This window comes from Monopterus albus, unplaced genomic scaffold, assembly GCF_001952655.1.
Source record: "Monopterus albus unplaced genomic scaffold, M_albus_1.0 scaffold166.1, whole genome shotgun sequence".
NCBI classification, from domain to species: Eukaryota; Metazoa; Chordata; class Actinopteri; order Synbranchiformes; family Synbranchidae; genus Monopterus; species Monopterus albus.
Window position 1 is genome coordinate 239,339 of NW_018128046.1, and position 19,259 is coordinate 258,597.

At 40.2% G+C, this 19,259-nt stretch overlaps 1 protein-coding gene across 6 annotated transcripts in view; it reads right to left on the minus strand.

The window, feature by feature from the left end:
• The window catches only part of thsd7ab (thrombospondin, type I, domain containing 7Ab), a 158,588-nt gene that overhangs the window by 57,853 nt on the left and 81,476 nt on the right, over positions 1–19,259 (minus strand). For all 6 annotated transcript variants that reach the window (XR_002276208.1, XR_002276207.1, XM_020615536.1 and 3 more), the window contains exons 5-8: positions 17,113–17,268; positions 15,033–15,236; positions 11,271–11,465; positions 7,442–7,688 (exon numbers count right to left, since the gene is read on the minus strand). Coding sequence is in view for 4 of the 6 variants with exons in the window: in XM_020615536.1 (XP_020471192.1) it covers positions 7,442–7,688; positions 11,271–11,465; positions 15,033–15,236; positions 17,113–17,268 (802 nt within the window). In the remaining 2 variants the exon portion in view is untranslated. The remainder of the gene's footprint in view (positions 1–7,441; positions 7,689–11,270; positions 11,466–15,032; positions 15,237–17,112; positions 17,269–19,259) is intronic.

Genomic DNA, 19,259 nt, shown 5'->3' on the forward strand with positions numbered 1-19,259 from the left:
AACACAGATAAATGCAATTTATTATGAAAGCAATTCAATAAGCAGGAGGCTACAAACCTGTGGGTTCATAAACCATTTAAGAAAAATAAAATAAACAACTTTTCATTTATAAACCTGTTACTTCAACCTCAAACTAGTTTACTGTGAGTTCATCAAAGAGGGAACACATCACACTGAGTAACTTACTAAATCAGATTGTGGATCTCTTATTAAGATACTGAGGAGTTTTACTGACTGGGATCAAATCCATCCCTCATTCAGAAGCAAACAGAATACCCTCAACACATATCATTTTATTATGACACAAGTGAGTCTCTGCTCTGAAATGTCTGGAAATCATTAGCATTTCATAAACTAAACTATTATGTTTCTAAAATGACTACAGGTGTTGTAACTCACTTCTTTGACTCTTGATTCCTTGGAAATTTGCCTCAGACCTACAAAAACCTATCCATGCCATGAGACCAGGGCACTGATGCAGGTCTACAGTAAGAGATACTGTGACGCCAAGAGCTCTTTTCGCATAGAGTGGATTATACCTCTGACCTAGTTATACTCCCTCTGCTACTCAAAAACAGTAAATGTTTGAGGATGAACTATAATTTAATACTTGTGTGAGCTCTTCAAAGGACAATATTCCTATTTTGGTAAAACAGTACAGTAAAAATACAGCTTCCCTTGATCCAGGTGCAACATGTTCTGAATACCAAACTAAGACCCATTACTGCAGTACAAATTGCCTGTTCCCCTCCCCCGTGTCCACACATACACACAAGCACAAGGAAAGATTGCCTGTTCCCCTCCACACATACACACAAGCACAAGGAAATGTTCTGGCACCACTGTCCACACCAGCAGCACTGACCTGCATTTAAGTTTTGCCCAGAAGAAAACTAGTTTCTCCTGGTTGATTGAATTATGACTCTTTAGGGAGGAGGTCAGTGTGTGTGGTTGGGCATACAACGTGTGTGACTTCAACAGACACAGGAGATTGGAGCTCACATCCTGTTTCTTATCCACAACCAAAATTAATTTATTTCAGGCATTTGATGGCTTTGATGTTTCCTGATCCCGATTATTTTGTGCCTACAACTCACCAAACCTTAAACCTGAATTTAACAGATTTTTGGCCATGTGGGGGGCAGCTGGACTCACACTGGCATATTATTGTCTAATCCATTTATATGGCAAGACATTATCATTCATTTGTATTTGTATTTCTGGCCAGAAATCTATACACAAAGTGTGCAAAAATTGATCTTTTTCTGTAGTCAAATGACAACAAAATTAAAGTATATGCTCTGTGCCCTTTTAAATGTTCTAGCTCCTCTGACTTTTAGCTGGTTTCCAAGAAACTAGGGGTCATTTTTGATTTCCATTTGAACTACTGTATATGAAACATCTGTTCTTTTCAAGTGAGAGACATTGCAAAACTACACCCTTTATTATCTTTACAACAGCTTGAATAAACCATCCATTGTTCTGTCTCACATCTTGCCTATTACAATTTACTGTATTGTTCTTTAAGACAAAAAGCTGCAGCACATCTACAATTAATTCAAACTTCTGCTGCATGAATACTAACTAGGAATCCATAACATTCCCATTTAACCTCTGTACTAGCTTTGTGTTAAAATTAAAACTGAAACTCCTTCTAATTACTTTTAGGAATTACACAGCCATTGTCTACCATATATCAGTGCATTGCTGATCCTATATACTGTAGGTTCACTTGACCTCTCATGTAATTTAAACAATGGCTTTTGGTTGTGACTGTGACATTACGCTTTTTTAATTATGTCAATAAAACACACATATTAAGAATGAGCTAATTACTCCAGTTTTTAACAAATTTGAGACTAAAGGGTTTATTCAGCGGTGTGTCCTCGCTCCCTCTCTGTCTGTGTGACTTTGTTCTGGACGCTCCAGTTTTCTCCCATTGTATTGAGAGCCAGCAACTTTAAATTATCCATAGGTGTAAATGTGAAGTGTCAGCCTGGTCACAGAGTGGTAAGCTGCTCACATCCTGCAGATCCCAAATAAGATCAGCTGGTCAGCTGAGTCAGTGGTCACTTCCACTTCTGATGTCTACAGTACATTTAGATTTTGCCTGATGGTGTGAATGTGAATGTCTGTCTCTTCTTTAAATGCACCAATCTGGTGTAGCGTTTGTTGACAGAACACAATACCAGCCAGAATACTAGGATATGAAAGGAACGGATATAAAAGCTAGTTGTAATATTGTCATTTATGCATTTTTTATTATGTGTACATTTTATTGTGCCACTGTTCTCCTCCTTTATTTCTCTTGTAGCCATGTTTGTCTCTACTACTTTTATTTTTACTTGTCACACTGACCCTATTGTCTTTTTGAAGACAAACCATTTAGTTATAAGGGGTATGCTTGGGGTATTTGACCCTAACTGCATTATTTTCTATTATGCATTTTTCTCTTTCTATGCTCAGTTGTGTTTTCTCGTTGTAGAAATGCACTACTAAAATCAATGTAGCCATCCAGTAATGATATCTGGTTGTAACTGACTTGTTAGTTCCAGTCAAAGTCTTGTCATGATCTTTCCACGATTTATAGCGAGGCAAAGATATACACAACATGGCACTGGGAACTTGTCCCAGAGCGTGACATTAAGACGAGCAGCCAGGCTAATGCTTATGTTGTGTTTGCTGCCATTAGTGTTGAGTAATCTGTTCAGCGACAGGCTGTTTTTGAAAAATGAGCAGATGGTTGAGCAGGATGAAGAGAGAAGATTCAAAGCAAAGAACTGTCAGTAGTTTTAAGAGAGTGCACACAAAAAGCAAGGTCTGGTGGGAGAGGATAAGGCCTAATTCATTATCAAAATTACAGACCACAGAATAACAACATAATTTGTTTAATTCAGCATAAAACGTCGCAGTTCTTCAAGGGCCCTTTCAGTGGTGCCTCTGGCCTCCATCTTGAGGCTTTTAGCAATCTATCACATTAAAAAACAGGGAGTAAACACAGCCTCCATTAGAAAACACAGCAGGGAGATGATTGACTGGGCTTAATACAGCTCCTGTCGAACATCATAACCATGAATCATTCAGTTTCCTTTTTACAAATTCCACAGCATCAATGTGATTATATAAACACACATTTGGTACCATTCAGCACACAGACTGTCAGAATCAATAAGCAGACGTTGTTGGTTTTTCCTCACACCACAACAGCTTTCTCGATAGGATGATAGCAGCCCAAGCCCGAGGCACTGACATATTTGTTTCTGCTGTGTCTCTCAATTCTATTGTGCTCTGACAGTCAGTGTGTGTGTGTGGCCTTGTTTCTCTATACTTGCATGGCCCGAAATTTGTGAGTTACTATCTTTGCGGGGGCCGGAATTCTGGTCCCCATTACATAGTTCATCCAATTTTACAAAAAGGATGAGGTGTAAGGTTAGAGCATGTGTCAGCTTTGGTTAAGGTTAGACAAGTAGCAGTTCTGGTTAAGGTTAGGATAAGTCTCCTGGAAATGAATGTAAGTTTATGTAGAGACCCAGTAAGTGATGGAAACAATGGTGTGTGTGTGTGTGTGTGTGTTTCTGCATGTGTGTGACATGCACTCTGTGAGGTTCACTGCCTGAGGCTGCAGGAGGAAGACAGCTCAGATCCATCCGTGAATGAGACAGGGCACATCTGCATATGAAGGTTGCAGAAGCCATGTTTGTTTGTTCTGCTGGGATCCCATGGGTGGACTGATCAAGAATGCCTGTCAGCTGGATTGTGCCAGATAAAGATATGCAGGGCAAAAAAAACCCAACAAAAAAACAAAACAAGTCACTTCTGAATGCAGGCTAGGAAATACTAGTGCCTCAGAACAACAGATGGCCAGGAGACCAGGGTTATTGCTTCTTTATGCTATTGCTTTGGTCAAGAAATACATAAATCAAGGATGTAAAAAGCTGTGTTAGACCTTGAGATAAATGCCACTGCGGTCTGTTCAATCTGCAGGGGTTAAACAGGGTGACAAACGTACACGAAAGAAGGCACACAACCTTTACATCACCACAGACAAGGGACAAAATCTGAACAAATGAGTGGAGAAACATAAATCATGTATTGAAGTCTACCCAGTCGAACACCCATGGGAGTCTTTGGAGTGACGTGTTAGACAGTGCTCTGCACCACCATTGTGACACAACCAAATGATGAAATATCTTTTGAAATAATGGCGATCGCTCCCTCCAGCAGACTTTCACAGACCTGGAGATTCTATGGCAAGCAAGCTGGTGTGGAGTCTAAATTATCACAGCTATAAAACACCTCTATCTGTGTCTTATTAAACTTTGTCAATTCTTTTGCTGATTGTTTTCTCTTTCACTTTCTAAAAATGTCAGAAAGTGTCTGCCAGTAACAGTCTCTTAGGCAGATGATATCAAGTTGCTTATTCTGTCTGTCCAACAATTCAAGAGCAAAAGTGAAATTCAGCTTATAGTTAAAAGGGACAGGGAGGACAGGCTCAGGGAAGACATCATTGTTCTCAGTGTCAGCTTGTGACTGCTGTTCACCTTAATGTTTGCAGTTTGTGTTGCATGAATTTAAAAAAGTGTTCGTCTCGATAACCAAATACAATTTCAGTTCTGTTTTGTCTTTTGTAGACTGTCGCTCATGCATGTTGAGTGCACACATAATTTGGCGTCTGCCAGTTCTGTTAATTGCCTCATGTTGCTTTGAAAACTTGCTTATCAAAGTGTTGATTGCCAGACTTCTTTTATAGCTGACAAATGAGGCTAATTGGCAATCAACTTAATAGGACCCATCTTGGTGGCAGCGGTTGTCATTGGGAGTTGAAGAGCCAAAGTCATTTTGCCCATGAGGTGTTCAAATTAATTTATGCCTTCTGTGAATGTGTGCACTTAGTTCTTGGCAACAACCAAAACTTTTATGTGCTCAGGGCTAAAATAAAAACCAATGTCCTACATCCAGTGAGCTTCTTTCTGAGGCAATGAAAGTCTACATGCTGGTTTACAGCCCATTACTGGAGCCCTGCCAGTGACAGTGGTCTGGGGAAAACCTACTTCAAGACTTTTAACAACATCTTGAAGGGTTACAACAGGCAGAAAGGCTACAACAGGCCATAATAATGGACAATGAGGCATAGCTGAGATTGTCGAGTCTGAATAATGGGAGCGTTTTCAGCACCACGGACAGCACCACTGGACCATGAAGGTGAGAAGAGGCCTCGGAGAGACTCCTGTGTAACAGCACTCACAGTGTCAGTCATTCGTTGCTTTAAGCCTCTAGGCTGACAGAAGCTATGGCTGTGATGACAACTACACCTTTTATTTTGTGGTCCAAACATAGTGGACAACTTTCACTTTGTTGTGTTTTCTCTATTACAGTCCACAATTTCAAACCACAGGCAAATCAGAGTGTCTCTCATGCATGTACTTGATTTGCAGAACATACATTTAACAGTGTTGTAAGAGGGTGAGTTGGGAGCTGAATTTGAAGAAATTCCGTAAAGGTGTTCCTGAAATATCACATTCACGAGAGTGGGACAAACCGATGGGCAGCCCGAGAGCATAATACTTTGAGCCACAACTATCACCAGCACAGATGCATAAAAGCAAAAACATACTAATCATAAATCATGTCTTGTGGTAATTGCAAATAAATGGCCTATAAAACCAATCCGCACTTAAATAGAATGCAGGTTTATAATGTCATACAGCTCCTGGAATACTTTGTCAAGTGTGTGACCTTCTTTATCCAAACCCTCAGTCTGACTCTGCTGAGGTCAATAACAACAACCGCCCGCTGAGTGGGTGAGTAGGTGCTCGATGAGAGTCCACTTTGGTAAAATATCTTTTTTTCCCCCTCATCATTAATAAGTCATGTTGTTCTTTTGCACTTATTACAAATGACACTTGATTATACAAAATTATTGACCAGTTGAAACAAAAGATAATGGAGGCACATCGACTGAAACAGTTACTCAGTGCCATCAGCCTCCTACTCTTCAACCCACTGAGCTTGTGTTTATCTTTTGGTCCAGCTTTTAGACTTGAAAAATAAAATACAGGCAATAAAAGACACTGTGGACTTCAGCCTCTCTTCTGCAACCCGATAAGTGCAGATGCTGTGTCTGGGTCAGCTGGTGAACACGCCACCCCCGAACTGGACACCAGCCACCCCTGAACTGGACATCAATCTTCATTTTATCATGTGGTGCTCTCTATGAATCACATTTGCCTTGTGACTACACACTCTGGCCCTTAAAATAATTCATGTTCCTGTCCTCTCTTCACTGATAACTATGTCTGGGAGGTAAAATACACGAGGAGGAGGAATTTACTGGTCATGAATTTTAGGGAGACACTAAAGGAACAAACTTAACCTACAGAAGAAGACGTTTCTTGATTTTTTTGCACAGATGTAATGAATCTACTTTAGGCTTCTTTTCCACATAATGTGATACAAGCAGATCTACTCCTTTACCTTCCGTTGTCAAGTGACTCAGTCAACCACAACTGACACCAGACTAGAGTGAACTTTCTGCCAGATGCCAAGCAACCTCAGCAGTATATTTTGATTCTGCCTCATGCAGTGTGGTCTTCAGAGCTACCCACAAACATCTTGTCTCTTATCTGCCTCATGATTAAATTGCCTTAAAGTATCATACCCATTTAATTACTGTCATTATCATCAATGAGAAATTACCAGCGCCCAAAACGGCAGGGTTGATTAGGTTTTCAGGGACAAAGAGATTATTTATTTAACTGTGGTCACCTGTGAAGGGATGAGTTAACTTTAGAGTCTGCTCTGCTTATTTAACTGGCTCTGTCATTGCCTTGATGTTTCCTCTGACTCCCTTTACCTTCCTGCTGCCAGTTTGCTTCCCACCACTGCTGTTCTGTCATCTGTCTCTCACTTCCTGACTCTTCTTTTGTTTTTTTTTAATCTCACTGTTGCTCAGTGTTACACATATATCTGCATACTCAGTCTTATCATAGACGGTTTTCCACTGATGTCCTTTCTAATAAACAAACTGTCTTTAGCATTCACTTAATGAACCTGACAGATACTCAGATGCCACTGTTTGACTTAGCAATGTAAGAAAGGCTTTAAAATATCTGCTTCAAGACTGAATAAACTCATGTTGTGTTCATCAAGCTACAACAAATCAGTTCACACATCAAGGGTTCTCCTTGTTTCACTGATTCATTTCTTCTATTTGGATAAAGGTGTCCAAATCAGTGAAATCACCTATTATAGAGAATTGTTTGAAATGAAGACATGCCTTGGATCTTGATCACAAATGACTGAGAACTGCTGCTCAAAGCAAATGGATATTACCTCGAAGAAGAGGGCAATTTTTACGTCAGCAAAATATTCCAGCTAGTGATTTTGTAGTTTTAAATCAGAGAGGCAAAAATAACCACACAGTCTAAAAAGGACTGCTCACTTCTTAGGAGGCACTTGTCCTACGTTGACCCGGATGCAGATGACCTTGCGAGTCTGCAATCCCATGGAGCAGAGCCCCTGACTGTTGCTGCTGGCGTGGGTACTCATGGACATGTTGAGGGATGAAGAAGAAGGGTCTTCAGTACACGGGCCCCAGGGCCCAGTCTGCCAGTGGTAAACTGTACAGGCATGTTCATTACAGTTCCGCACCTCCTGAAGGGCACTGCTGTTTGGGCACAGGGATCCACCTGAAAATACCACAGCAAGAAGCAACACAACAGTTTAGGAAAACAAAATTATTTTCACATATGTGAGAAGTTCAACCTGAACAAATCTTTTTTTTTTTTTTTTTTTTTAAAGATTGAATGTTATGCAATATGAAACAAGGTGCTTGTAGTGTAGGGACAAACCTACAAAGAATTACCAGCTCCATTTAGCTCTGCAGAGCTTTTTAGTGTCTTTTAGCTCATTGTTTTGATTTTACTGTTTTGGTTTACTCCTGTTGCTCTTGTTAATCAGCAGCAACTATTTTCACCAAAAAAGCTAAAAGAAAAAAAAAAACAACTTAATATACCTGCCCAGCAGAAAACAACAGACAAAGTTAATGACTAGAGAACATGGTGGAGCAGCCGGAGTAGGTACTGGACCTGCAGTCATCGAGTGGCTAAACACAACTAATCTACGAGATGTGTAAATAGGCAATAGTTTAGCAACACGTGCCATAACAGAATTACATGTGGTGTACTTATTACACTGCCCACAAGATATTGCAAAAAATAATACTAATTAAATTTTAATACTAATTAAAAGCATATTAATACCAAAATTGGGCACACTGATAATCATAAATCATGATTTAGCATGATCATCACTGTGCCCAATATCCAACCATATCCCAGTTTTAATGCTCTGCACTAGTTTAATGTTCATGGGGAATGTAACCTGAAAATCATTTTCTTTTTCACAAAGAGATGAGAATTGTTAAATAAACACTTTGAGAAGAAGCTGTAAGTGAGCAAGTTTCAAGTTGCTGGAGAGATGTGAGAGCTTGTTTCCCTGGGGCTACACACTGAGGCCCAGGGAAATTGATTTGAATGCAGCTGTTAGATGTTATGTGCTGTGAAAAAGGCACAAGATGTCATTGTCCTACCTTGTTTTTTATTTAACATTATCATTACAGTATAACTAACTCATGCCTAATGTACAGTATATGTGCATTTTGTTTTGCATATATTTTAGCATAATCAGTCCTTTTTCTGTTGCTCAACATCTTTGGGATTAAAAGCAAGTGCTTGTTTTTAGAGGCTGGGCTTCACATATTAGAACCTATAACTCACAGAAACCTCAACTCATGATTATCCTGAAACTGTGGAGGTGTGAGCTGGATTACAGATTTTTGAAGGTGCTGCCCAGAAATCTATTTAAGTCTCAGAAAAGCACGGGTATGAATACGGGTAACTTTTGTCACAAATCTCTGACCTTCTGAAATCACTGAATATCTTAAGTTACCATCTCTGAATGCAGTTGTATGCACCTACATAATGCACATATTAATTTATATTTCCACCAAAATAAAGTATCTGGGCAATATATTTTATCATCAGCGTATGTCTATGACATGGGTTTTATTGGCCACAGAGTGGGATTTTAAGGGCAAACCTTCACACAGCAGTTAACTGACACATTTTCAGTTTACAACAGCATTATAACTGAGGTACAGTAGAATGACTCAATCAAACTCACATTGTCTGTTGTCTGAATATAATGTTGACAGGGACTATATTTGCTAATCATTAACAGAATACATACACAGTATGATTACATATGACAGTATTTACAATGACTGCTCATTTATATCACTTAGTTTATGTCTGCCTGCATTGAGGCCAATGTATTTTTACTACTATTTAATGAAGATATTGGTAACACAAAAATCAAATGTTACAAATATACAAATACCTATACATATGCCCTAGGTTTTTGCATGCAGGCACTTTTGTTCTGTGATGACTGCTTATGCCTATGACATAGTTTTAAATGTTACTGTAAGTCACAGGTCTGACTGTCACTGCATTGCATTGCTGTGTACATCCTCCATCTATTGTTTTCCCAGTTCCTTTTACTCTGCCTCTCTTTGTGCCTGTCTCCCTCTCATTTGTCTTCTGAGGCGACAGTCAGTCAGTCAGTCAGTCAGTTGTTGAGTCGATGAACTGAGAAAGCCCTCTCTCGTTTAGAGTAATTGCCAGCACTTAGGGCTTTCTGCAAAGATTGAGAGGCATCGCAGAACTGTGAGTCCTTCACACCTGTATTTCGCTGCTGGAGTTGACAGAGCGCCAGCTCCATAATGAGCGGCGGTGTACACAGTTGGGCCTGAATCACAAACTGCCAACTCACACATATCTGAACCTACAGTAACTGTTACTGAGAACAACTTCCTTTCTGCTGACTGGGCCAGGCCAGCCCCAGCAGTAGTATGACATGGTGCCTCCAGTGGGTGTGAGCTGTGGCTGAACAATGACCCAGAATAGGTGTATGTTGTATGTTGGACAATGGAGAAAAACAGCCGTAGAGAGAAAAAACAAGCTGGTGTAACAAACAAAGCTGCTAGATTTGATTAATGTCCAGCTTATTCACAAAAAGCTGCAGCAACTACCACTTAGCATGCAACTTGAATATTAATTAGCTCATGGGTGTCAAACAGTAAAAGACATTTAATAAAGTCCCACCATAATCACCATGTAATTAAATGCAGCTATGCTAAATAGGTCAATAATTATGCCTATTAATTTATTAATCATGCAGTTCCATATTTGTGGTTGCATCAGTGTGAACCCTGTGTCAGAGAGCTTTAAAGCTTCGAGTTGTTCCTGTGAGTTTTTTTTTCTTCATTAATATTCACCACTGGAGCTGGAAAATCTGCCAAGAAGCCCAAAATCTAATCAGATAATCGACTCTGCAGGGGGAAGCAGTGGTGGAGAGACAAAGGTTCTTTCAGGTATTGTTGTAGGGTATATGCCTTCATAAAAATGCATGTCTGAATAGACAGCAGAATATAGTTTAATATAGCTTCCTTTTGTATTTATCAACCATTCTGAAACTACTTTGGGTATAACATTTATTTCTAGTCTAAAGTCAAAGATTTACTGAAAAGTTCTGGAAACTTGGGCACCCATGAAAGACCTTTGATAAATACAGATGTTAGGTATGTTAATGTGACAGGTGAGCTATGCAGTACTTTAACTAATACTACTGCAGGACAACAGGAAACCGCTAACACAGTGAAGCTATTTCACACATGACCAACAAGCCTTGGCAGTATTATAACTGCTTGAATAGGTTTGAAATCAATTATTAGCTACCTTAAAGCTGTTATGATAATGTACAAGCTAACCATTTTCATTTTGCTACAAATAGACACAGCTAGAGGTTTAAAGCAGCTACCAGAAAACATTAATTACAAATGTTACCCTCCATCACTGTGATCCACGCCACAACCATGGTAGTGACTGTGAGGAAAGCGCACACTCGGATAAAACAGCAAGATGTTTGGTGACATGACAAACAGAAAGACAGACAGACAAGCACATTTCAGAGACAGATAAAAGAAGGCGTCTGCTGAATAGACAGACTAACAGAAGCAATCACCAGGACAGATAAGCACACTGTTTGCGATGAGGACAAATGCAGATTCAGATAAGTGTGAAATTCAGACATTCAGTGAGTGACAGCAAAGGACGACTAGAACACCCATGACGAAGCCAATATCCAGGCCTCATCTGCATATTTCCATGCACCACGGTGCAGATGACTGCCAGCAGGCGGAGACTCACCTTCTCCGGCGTTGTAGGCCAAAATGGAACGGGTCCTCATCTGTTTGCCTTCGATGGTCTTACTGGAGCAGGTCTGAGAGCAGGTAGACCAGGGGGTCCAGTCACTGAGGACGCAGTCCCTTGAGCAAGGCACCTCACAGGGGACAGGCTCTGGAGCTGGAGAAGACAAGCAGAGACTTCTGTCCACCTCCTCTCCTAAAGAAAAAAGTGACAGAATATAACAAGGTCAAAGCTGAGAGGTAGGAAAGTTTGACAGATGTAAGCTGCTTTTCAAAGCTAAGTAATATTATAGTCATATTTAATACCATCAATTACAAGAAGTTATTACAAGAAAACTGATGCTAAAGCTGAGTTGTAAAATTAGGAAGAAATGCATCTTATAGACTCCATTAACACTTATTACTATTATTAGAAAATGATTGTGTTCTACATTACTACATTAATGCTGTGGGTAAAAATACGCCTAAGAATAGGCTATAATGGTCTCTAATTACTAGTTTTGCCCCTTTATTACCCCACTCGTCTTACTGGGCTGCAGTGTAAACTGCTAAAATTCGTACTGTACACTGGTCTATTTACTATAATGTTACACAAATAAGCACCACTATGATTTATTCACCAAATGTTTTTGTTGTAGTTCCTGACTGTCAAAGAGAGGATGAGATTTGGAGCAGCTGCTTCTTGAAAGGGAGGCACACACCTCCTCATTTCCCAAATATTTCAGGTAAGACATTGGGTAGCCAGATAAAACAGACAACTGGATGAAATGACAGGTGCTTAAAACATGGTGTACTGGACAAAAGATGTTTGACTAGTTTTAATTGAAAGTCAAACTGGTATGTGCCTCGCTGTGTGTGTGTTCTCATACTGCAGTAAGAAAATATTTACCAAATTCCTTAACCGTGTATTTTGTGTGCACTGTACTGTGAGGAAGGGCACATGTGGTATAACAGGTGCCAAGTGTTTACATGCCATTTGAGGATAGGCTGGGTGATAACTTGGGTAATGAGAACACATTTGAAGGCTCAAGGAATGATGTTATCATCTGCACTTCAGTACAGAGACAGTCAGAGCAGCTGGGAGAATGAACAGCTGTGTGTCTTAATTGATGGCACAATGTCAAGCACACAGCCTATTTCCAGTTGTAGAGACAGGCTTGCTTGTTTTCTTAAGACAACTTGGGAAGGATATTCTCCAAACTGGTATCAGTGTTCTTTGATTGCATCATATGTCTGGCGCAGAAAGTGTAAGAAAATGTGCATATGTGACAGGAACAGCAATAAGTAAATGTTTTGTGCAGAAGAAGTTGGATTTTGGGCGGCATGGTGATGCAGTGGTTAGCACTGTCAGTTCACATCAAGAAGGTTCTGGGTTCAAGGCCCAGCCGACCCAGGGCCTTTCTGTGTGGAGTTTGCATGTTATCCCTGTGCCTGCGTGGGTTCTCTCTAGGTACTCCAGCTTCCTCCCACAGTCCAAAGACATACAGCTTAGGTTGATTGGTGACTTTAATTTGGCCACACATGTGAGTGTGTGTGTGGTTGTTTGTCTATATGTCAGCCCTGTGATAGACTGGCGACCTGTCCAGGGTAGACCCTGCCTCTTGGCCAGTGTCAGCTGGGATTACCTCCCCACCCATGACTTTCTTCAGGATAAGTGGCATAGATAATGGATTGAGGGGGCATTGGATTTATTGCCTCAGCAATTCAAACAAATTTTGAGAATTGTTATTTTATGCTACGGAATATTTCTACTCCACTACAGATTAAGATTTGACACAAAGACATGAAAGAAGCTACAATGTAAAAAACACATTTTTGCATTATTGTTGTCACATTTTAATAATGACTTAGCATCAAGTATAAGTAGATTATGTTACCTCAGGTATTCATCTACTGTTTCTTCCATGTGCTGCCGTGAACCAAGCAGAGCATATTCTCTTCTGTAAGTCATGCATACACCCAGGGAAATGTAAACCCTTCAGTGGTTGAATTGAAATTTCAAGCAAAGCAGAATCGCTTGAGCGCTACAAGTCAGACATGGCCTGACTTTGCATTAAGATGTCACTTTGACAGATATGCAGTGAACCAATCATGACTGAACTGAGACGGCATGAAAATGAGAAGTGACAAGGGACCCCAGCAGTTTTTCCACTCACAGAGAGAAAACATGAATGAACAAAAAAAGAGAATGAACAGAACACTCTGAGAGGAAAACCTCTATGCTCAGTGTGCAGAGTAGAAATGGCTAGCTGCATGAAGGACCAGGCGCTCCACATGGGGGAATATCAATATCCATGTTTCAATAACATTTGTATCGACCTTCGCCTGTTGTCTGGAGCCTGGCTGTGTGGCCTTTTCTTTTATGACTGGGACACACTTGGAGAAAATATACAGCTGACACTGCAGTGAAAAATCTCTCAGGCAAAAAACTGTGAAAATCCAAACAGAACAAATCAATTTTCATCAGATGAGGGAGTGAAGGTGGGGGATCAATCAGGGAAGTCAGGGGGAGAAAGAATAGTGCTGAGTTTCTGTTACCGCTGCAGTACAAAGGGGGACTATCCACCAGACCAACTTCACTGAATACCTGCAGTTGATGCATGAACTATGATTTGTGGGTGGTGCTGGAAGGACAAATCAAGTTCTCTAGTGGGGGAAACATAAACAAAGTCACCAGATTGGATCATAAAATGAAGATTTACTGAGTACATTTGGAAGTGAATTAGATTCCTAGAGCAGTACAGTCTAACTTTACATGCTGAATAAATAAGCACAGTATTTACTGTAGTACACAGCTTAGCAGGAAAGAAGCAATTGAATAAAAATCAAAAATGTGTTGTGCTCTGTATTATGTCTCTAACATTTATCCATAGCCTGAAGGCAAGATGATGTCTGGAATATGGGAGGCCGTTCATGTTCATACTTTCTTACACAGACAGTACTATACTCCTACACACACAGTACTATATTCCCTCACTTGCACAGTAATAATCTTGCACAGACATAACTATGTAAGAGTGTAAGAGTATAGTAGTGTCTGTGCGAGATTATGATGTTGTGTGTATGACACCGAGTGCGAGTATGACTGTACATGTAAGAGGGTATAGTAGTGTGTGTGTGTAAGAGTATAGTTGTGTCTGTGTGGGAAAGTATGAATTACGGCATAAATGGCCTCCTATACTGCATCACCACCCCTTATATTTAAGATTTACAGTAATAAAAAGTAGCAGTAAAAATAAGGAGCAGCAAAGGGCACAAGATACTCAAAGACCCAGGGCCACAGAGCATTGATTTGATTTAGTGCCTGTAAGGTTTAATTGTGTGTGCAGAGAGGGAGAGCATAATGAGAGAGGGACAGCCTGTGAGAGATGGCAATGCTGAATCAAGCAAGTGTTAACGCAGGAGAGATTTAACAGAGGGAGGAACGGAGGGAGAGGAGTCTGGAGAGAATGTTGATGAATGGCAACCAGGAGTGCAGTCATGGAAGTCTCGTCACGCACAGAGTTGTACCACTAAGAGGCAGTGGGTCTGTGCACAGGTGACTTTGAAAATATAGCATTTTGCATACAAGGTCGGGCCGGCACTTCGTTATAAATGGAGGTGAGCCAAATGCACAGCACGCTCTAAGGATGAGTAATCAAAAATGTCAATCAACAACACTGCCGCTGTAGCATTTTGAAACTGTGGGGCGCGAGGCACCATTAGCAGTAAAATCTCATCTGATCAGCAACATGAACGATGAGTCTGAATTATCCCATCTCACCGTTGCTGTTGACACAGTGGACCAGTGCGAGCTGAGTGCCGGGACCACATGGCTTCTCATCATCAGGAACACACTGATCCAGACTGACCAGCTGCCAGTCGTAACAAGTGGGCTCGTCACAGGGCACTGCCTCCACCAGGTGTGGGCAGTTTCCAGGTCCTCCTGTTGGCTCGTTGGTGATCTGTCGTCTCCTCAGTTTAAATCCTGCGGCACAGCAAAGAGTTTAAAAACAGGGAGTGACAAACCAAATGTAAGAACAGTATACCAATGTAGGACAGGCAGCTGTGGAAAGTAACTAAGTACATTTACTCAAGTACATATGTGTGTAGTACATTTATACTACTACATGCATTTCACAGCTTTAGCGATTTAAAAATCTTTCACTGTTAAAAATTAAACTTGTAATTTCTAATTACGTTGATTACAGAATAAACTGTGATTAGTTGGGGCCCATAGTCACAGAGGTCTGTGTGCATATGGAAGTAAATAAGACTTTCATGGCTTCATTTAAAGAGGATGCTATTTTACAACAAAATTAAAGATTAAAGTTTTAAAATAAAAATAAATATGTGTAGCAGAACAGTTTTTCTTCTTTTCTACTTTATAAATTGTAATATGAGCCCTAAGATGTATTTTGTGATCAGTTGGAGGGGCCCCGACCTCAAGGTTGGGACCCACTGGTCAAAGCTACAGAACTGTATATAAAGCGGGTAAAACTAGCTTCACCTTGACCACCACAACAGAATCAGTGTTAACAGTCAGGGGGACATTTTTTTATTTTTTTACTTTTTATACTTGGACTACATAAAGCTGAAAATACTTACTGTACTTTTACCTAAGTAACATTTTGAATCCACAACTTTTACTTGTAATGGTATGTCTGGTATTTGTGCTAAATGATCTGAGTGCTTCTTCCAGCACTGATGATAAATGCTCATGATTAGCATCAGTTTGGTTTAGCTTTTCATGGCTGACTTGTTAAAACAGCTCATTAATACTGAAGTGAATATTTAAAAAAAAACCTTCAAGATTTGCCCACATGGACAGAGCTTCTTCTTATTATACCCATCTTGTTCTAACGCTGAGTGAGCTTTTACTTTCAGTAATGTCACAGATGAACAGCCATAATGCACATGTGACCAGTGAACCATACACACGCCAGCCTATGACTTCAGTGAACACAACACTGATCACAAAGCTGCTCTTTCACATATACCACATCAAACTTATGTGTAATTTTGCATGAACATTTAACTTTACCCAGATTAATTAAACACCTGCTACATACTGATAAACCACATTTTATACCAAACATGAAATTATAATATGGCTGAAGTACCACTCACAGATATGGTTCTTATGCATTTTTAATAAAAAGATGACCACCTATAACTAGAGACACTGAATCATCACCTACTCATTTTGATTCTTTGAAGCTCTATGGTGTAAATCATAGCTACAATAAAATGATAATAACATTATGTAGTAAAAACTTTGCCACATCACGAATGCCTTCAGACTCATTAATAATGTTTATATGTGTAGTGTTGTTCTCTTAAAAATGGAACATAAATAAGCAACATTTACTACAGTGTAAAACAAAGCACCACATCTTTTACAATCATTTGTTTTGCTTACTACAGTAGAACTTAATGAAATAGGTTATGCACAATAATATATCATTTGGACCTTATATTTAATATATTGGTATCAGCAACAAGAAGAAGGAACAAAGGAAGGGGTCATTGCTTTTTCATCAAAGCATCACAGCAAAACAGTCAGAATTTAGCTCAGTGTCTAAAGGATGGACAGGAGATGGACAAACATCTTTCCCAAAGTACAAAAACAAAATGAATACATGCAAGGGGGAAGTGAAGGTGGCTTATTTAGAAAAATGTTAAACATCACAAGTGGCCTCAGATAGTGGCAATTACTGACTCAAATAATTATTTAGAAAAATGTTAAACATCACAGATAGTGGCAATTACTGACTCAAATATAACAGAGTAACTTTGATGAATAATAATAATAATGTGACATCTCATGACATTTTTAAACTATTTGCACCTTGTCTTTGTACCTTTCTTTCCAGCCTGATCATCACAGTTTTCAAAGGTGCATGGCCCCCACGCGCCCCACGGTGACACCTCACAGTCGATGGGACAGGGGATCTGGCACAACTGAGACCTGCTGGGGATTGGACCCTTGCACAGTTTGTTTTCCACTGGGCGTGAGGCTGAGAGAATGAGCAGAAGAGAACACAAAATCTGCTTCAGATCAAATGAGCACGCTTTACTTTGATCCTAGTCTGGTTTGCCTTTGTTTGAGGCATTTTTACCAACATTAAAATTATCAGGAACAAGGGACACAAAAATGCTGATTTACTTTTACTGCTGGTATTAAAATCCCTGTAGAGAGCAGATGAGCACCAGAGTGAAAAGAACAAAACATGCCTGTGATGCAGACATCCCTTTGTTCCATTTATCGCCATCCTGTTAGCGTGTCAGAATGATAAATTAGCAATGATTATCTCATGCAGCTCCTTGCTAGCAACATGAGGCACTGTGGAGCCCTGCCCAGGACTCTCAGCAGAGACAGGAGAGCTTTCAACAATACAACACTAAAAGTATGAGAGAGCAGAGACAATGTCTTGGCTCATGATTATTTCATGAAGTGTAATTTAGCATCTACTTTCCCTAGTTGTGCCATGTCGGACTTAAAAAGCTCTTTCTATGATGCAACTGGTAAGTGCACGCCTGTCTGAACTCCCACTGTGGAAGTTTTTCTAAATGGAAAGGAGAAATTATATCGTCATTCAAGGCACAGAGCTGTGACAACTATGCAGAATACATTCCTACCTGCTTGTTGAACCGTGCCTCAATAAATAGATTTGATGTGCAGTGTTTTTGAAGATACTGAGTTTATACATTTATGCATACACATTTTGTATGTATGTGCTATTTCAAAGTAGTGCTACTGTTTCTTCCAGCTTCCATGTAGCATGTTTTTCAATACTACAGAGTAGAAGTTGTCAGAAAATATGAGGACAGAGAAGGAGAAAAGACTTCCATAGCTTCCAGTCAGACGAAATCCCAGAAAGTGGTAGTTATGCAGAATGAACCTTAAAGGAATAGTCTGACATTTTAGAAAATATGCTTACTTGTGTTCTTGCTGATAGTTAAATGAAAAGATGACTACAGTACAAATCTGTATGTTAGGTATAAAGCTACAGCCAATAGTTGGTCGGGTGAGCACAAAGACTGGGGAAAATGCCTAGATATTTGGGTCTATCTAAAGGTAATACATCTCACCTATCAGTACCTTCAAAGTTTACTAATGAACAGGCTACGCATATCTAATCTAATGTATCTAATGATTAATTTCTACTAATACCAAAGTATAAAAACAACACTTTGCAGTATCAGTAGAGGTTATGCGTGGACTATTTCTAGGAAGAGATATAACATGTTAATTAGTGAGCTTTGAAGGTAATGGTAGGCAGACATTTGTTATCTTTGCAAAGAGCCAAAGTAGCTGTCGCATCCTGTATCTAGTCTTTATGCTAGGCTAAGCTAACCATACTTCATATTTAGCAGACAGATATGAGGGAGACTCTCAGCAAGAAAGCAAATATGTAAGTGTATGTTCCAAAATGTCAAACTTTTCCTTGTGAACACCACAGCAATGGTACACCATCTCCATGCTTCCGGGTCATAACTGGTGATAAAGGCTGGCAGGTTCAGCCTCGTGCCTGGAGCTCCACAGGCTGACTGATGCTTCTGAGCATCCTTTCCTTTGCAGCTATATACCTACTGTACAGTGCAAACATGTACACAACTTCATTTTAAAATGCACCTGCAATACTGAAGAGTAACCGATTGAAAATGGCATACATCAGAAAAATATCCATCCATCCTTCCATTTTCTTCCGCTTATTCGGGACCGGGTCGCGGGGGCAGCAGTCTAAGCAAAGATGCCCAGACTTCCCTCTCTCCAGACACTTCCTCCAGCTCCTTCGGGGGAATGCTGAGGCATTCCCAGGCCAGCCGAGAGACATAGTCCCTCCAGCGTGTCCTGGGTCTTCCCCGGGCCTCCACCCGGTGGGAAATGCCTGGCACACCTCCCTAGGAAGGCGCCCAGGAGGCATCTGAAAGAGATGCCCGAGCCACCTCAGCTGGCTCCTCTCGATGTGGAGGAGCAGCGGTTCTACCCTGAGCTTGTCCCGGG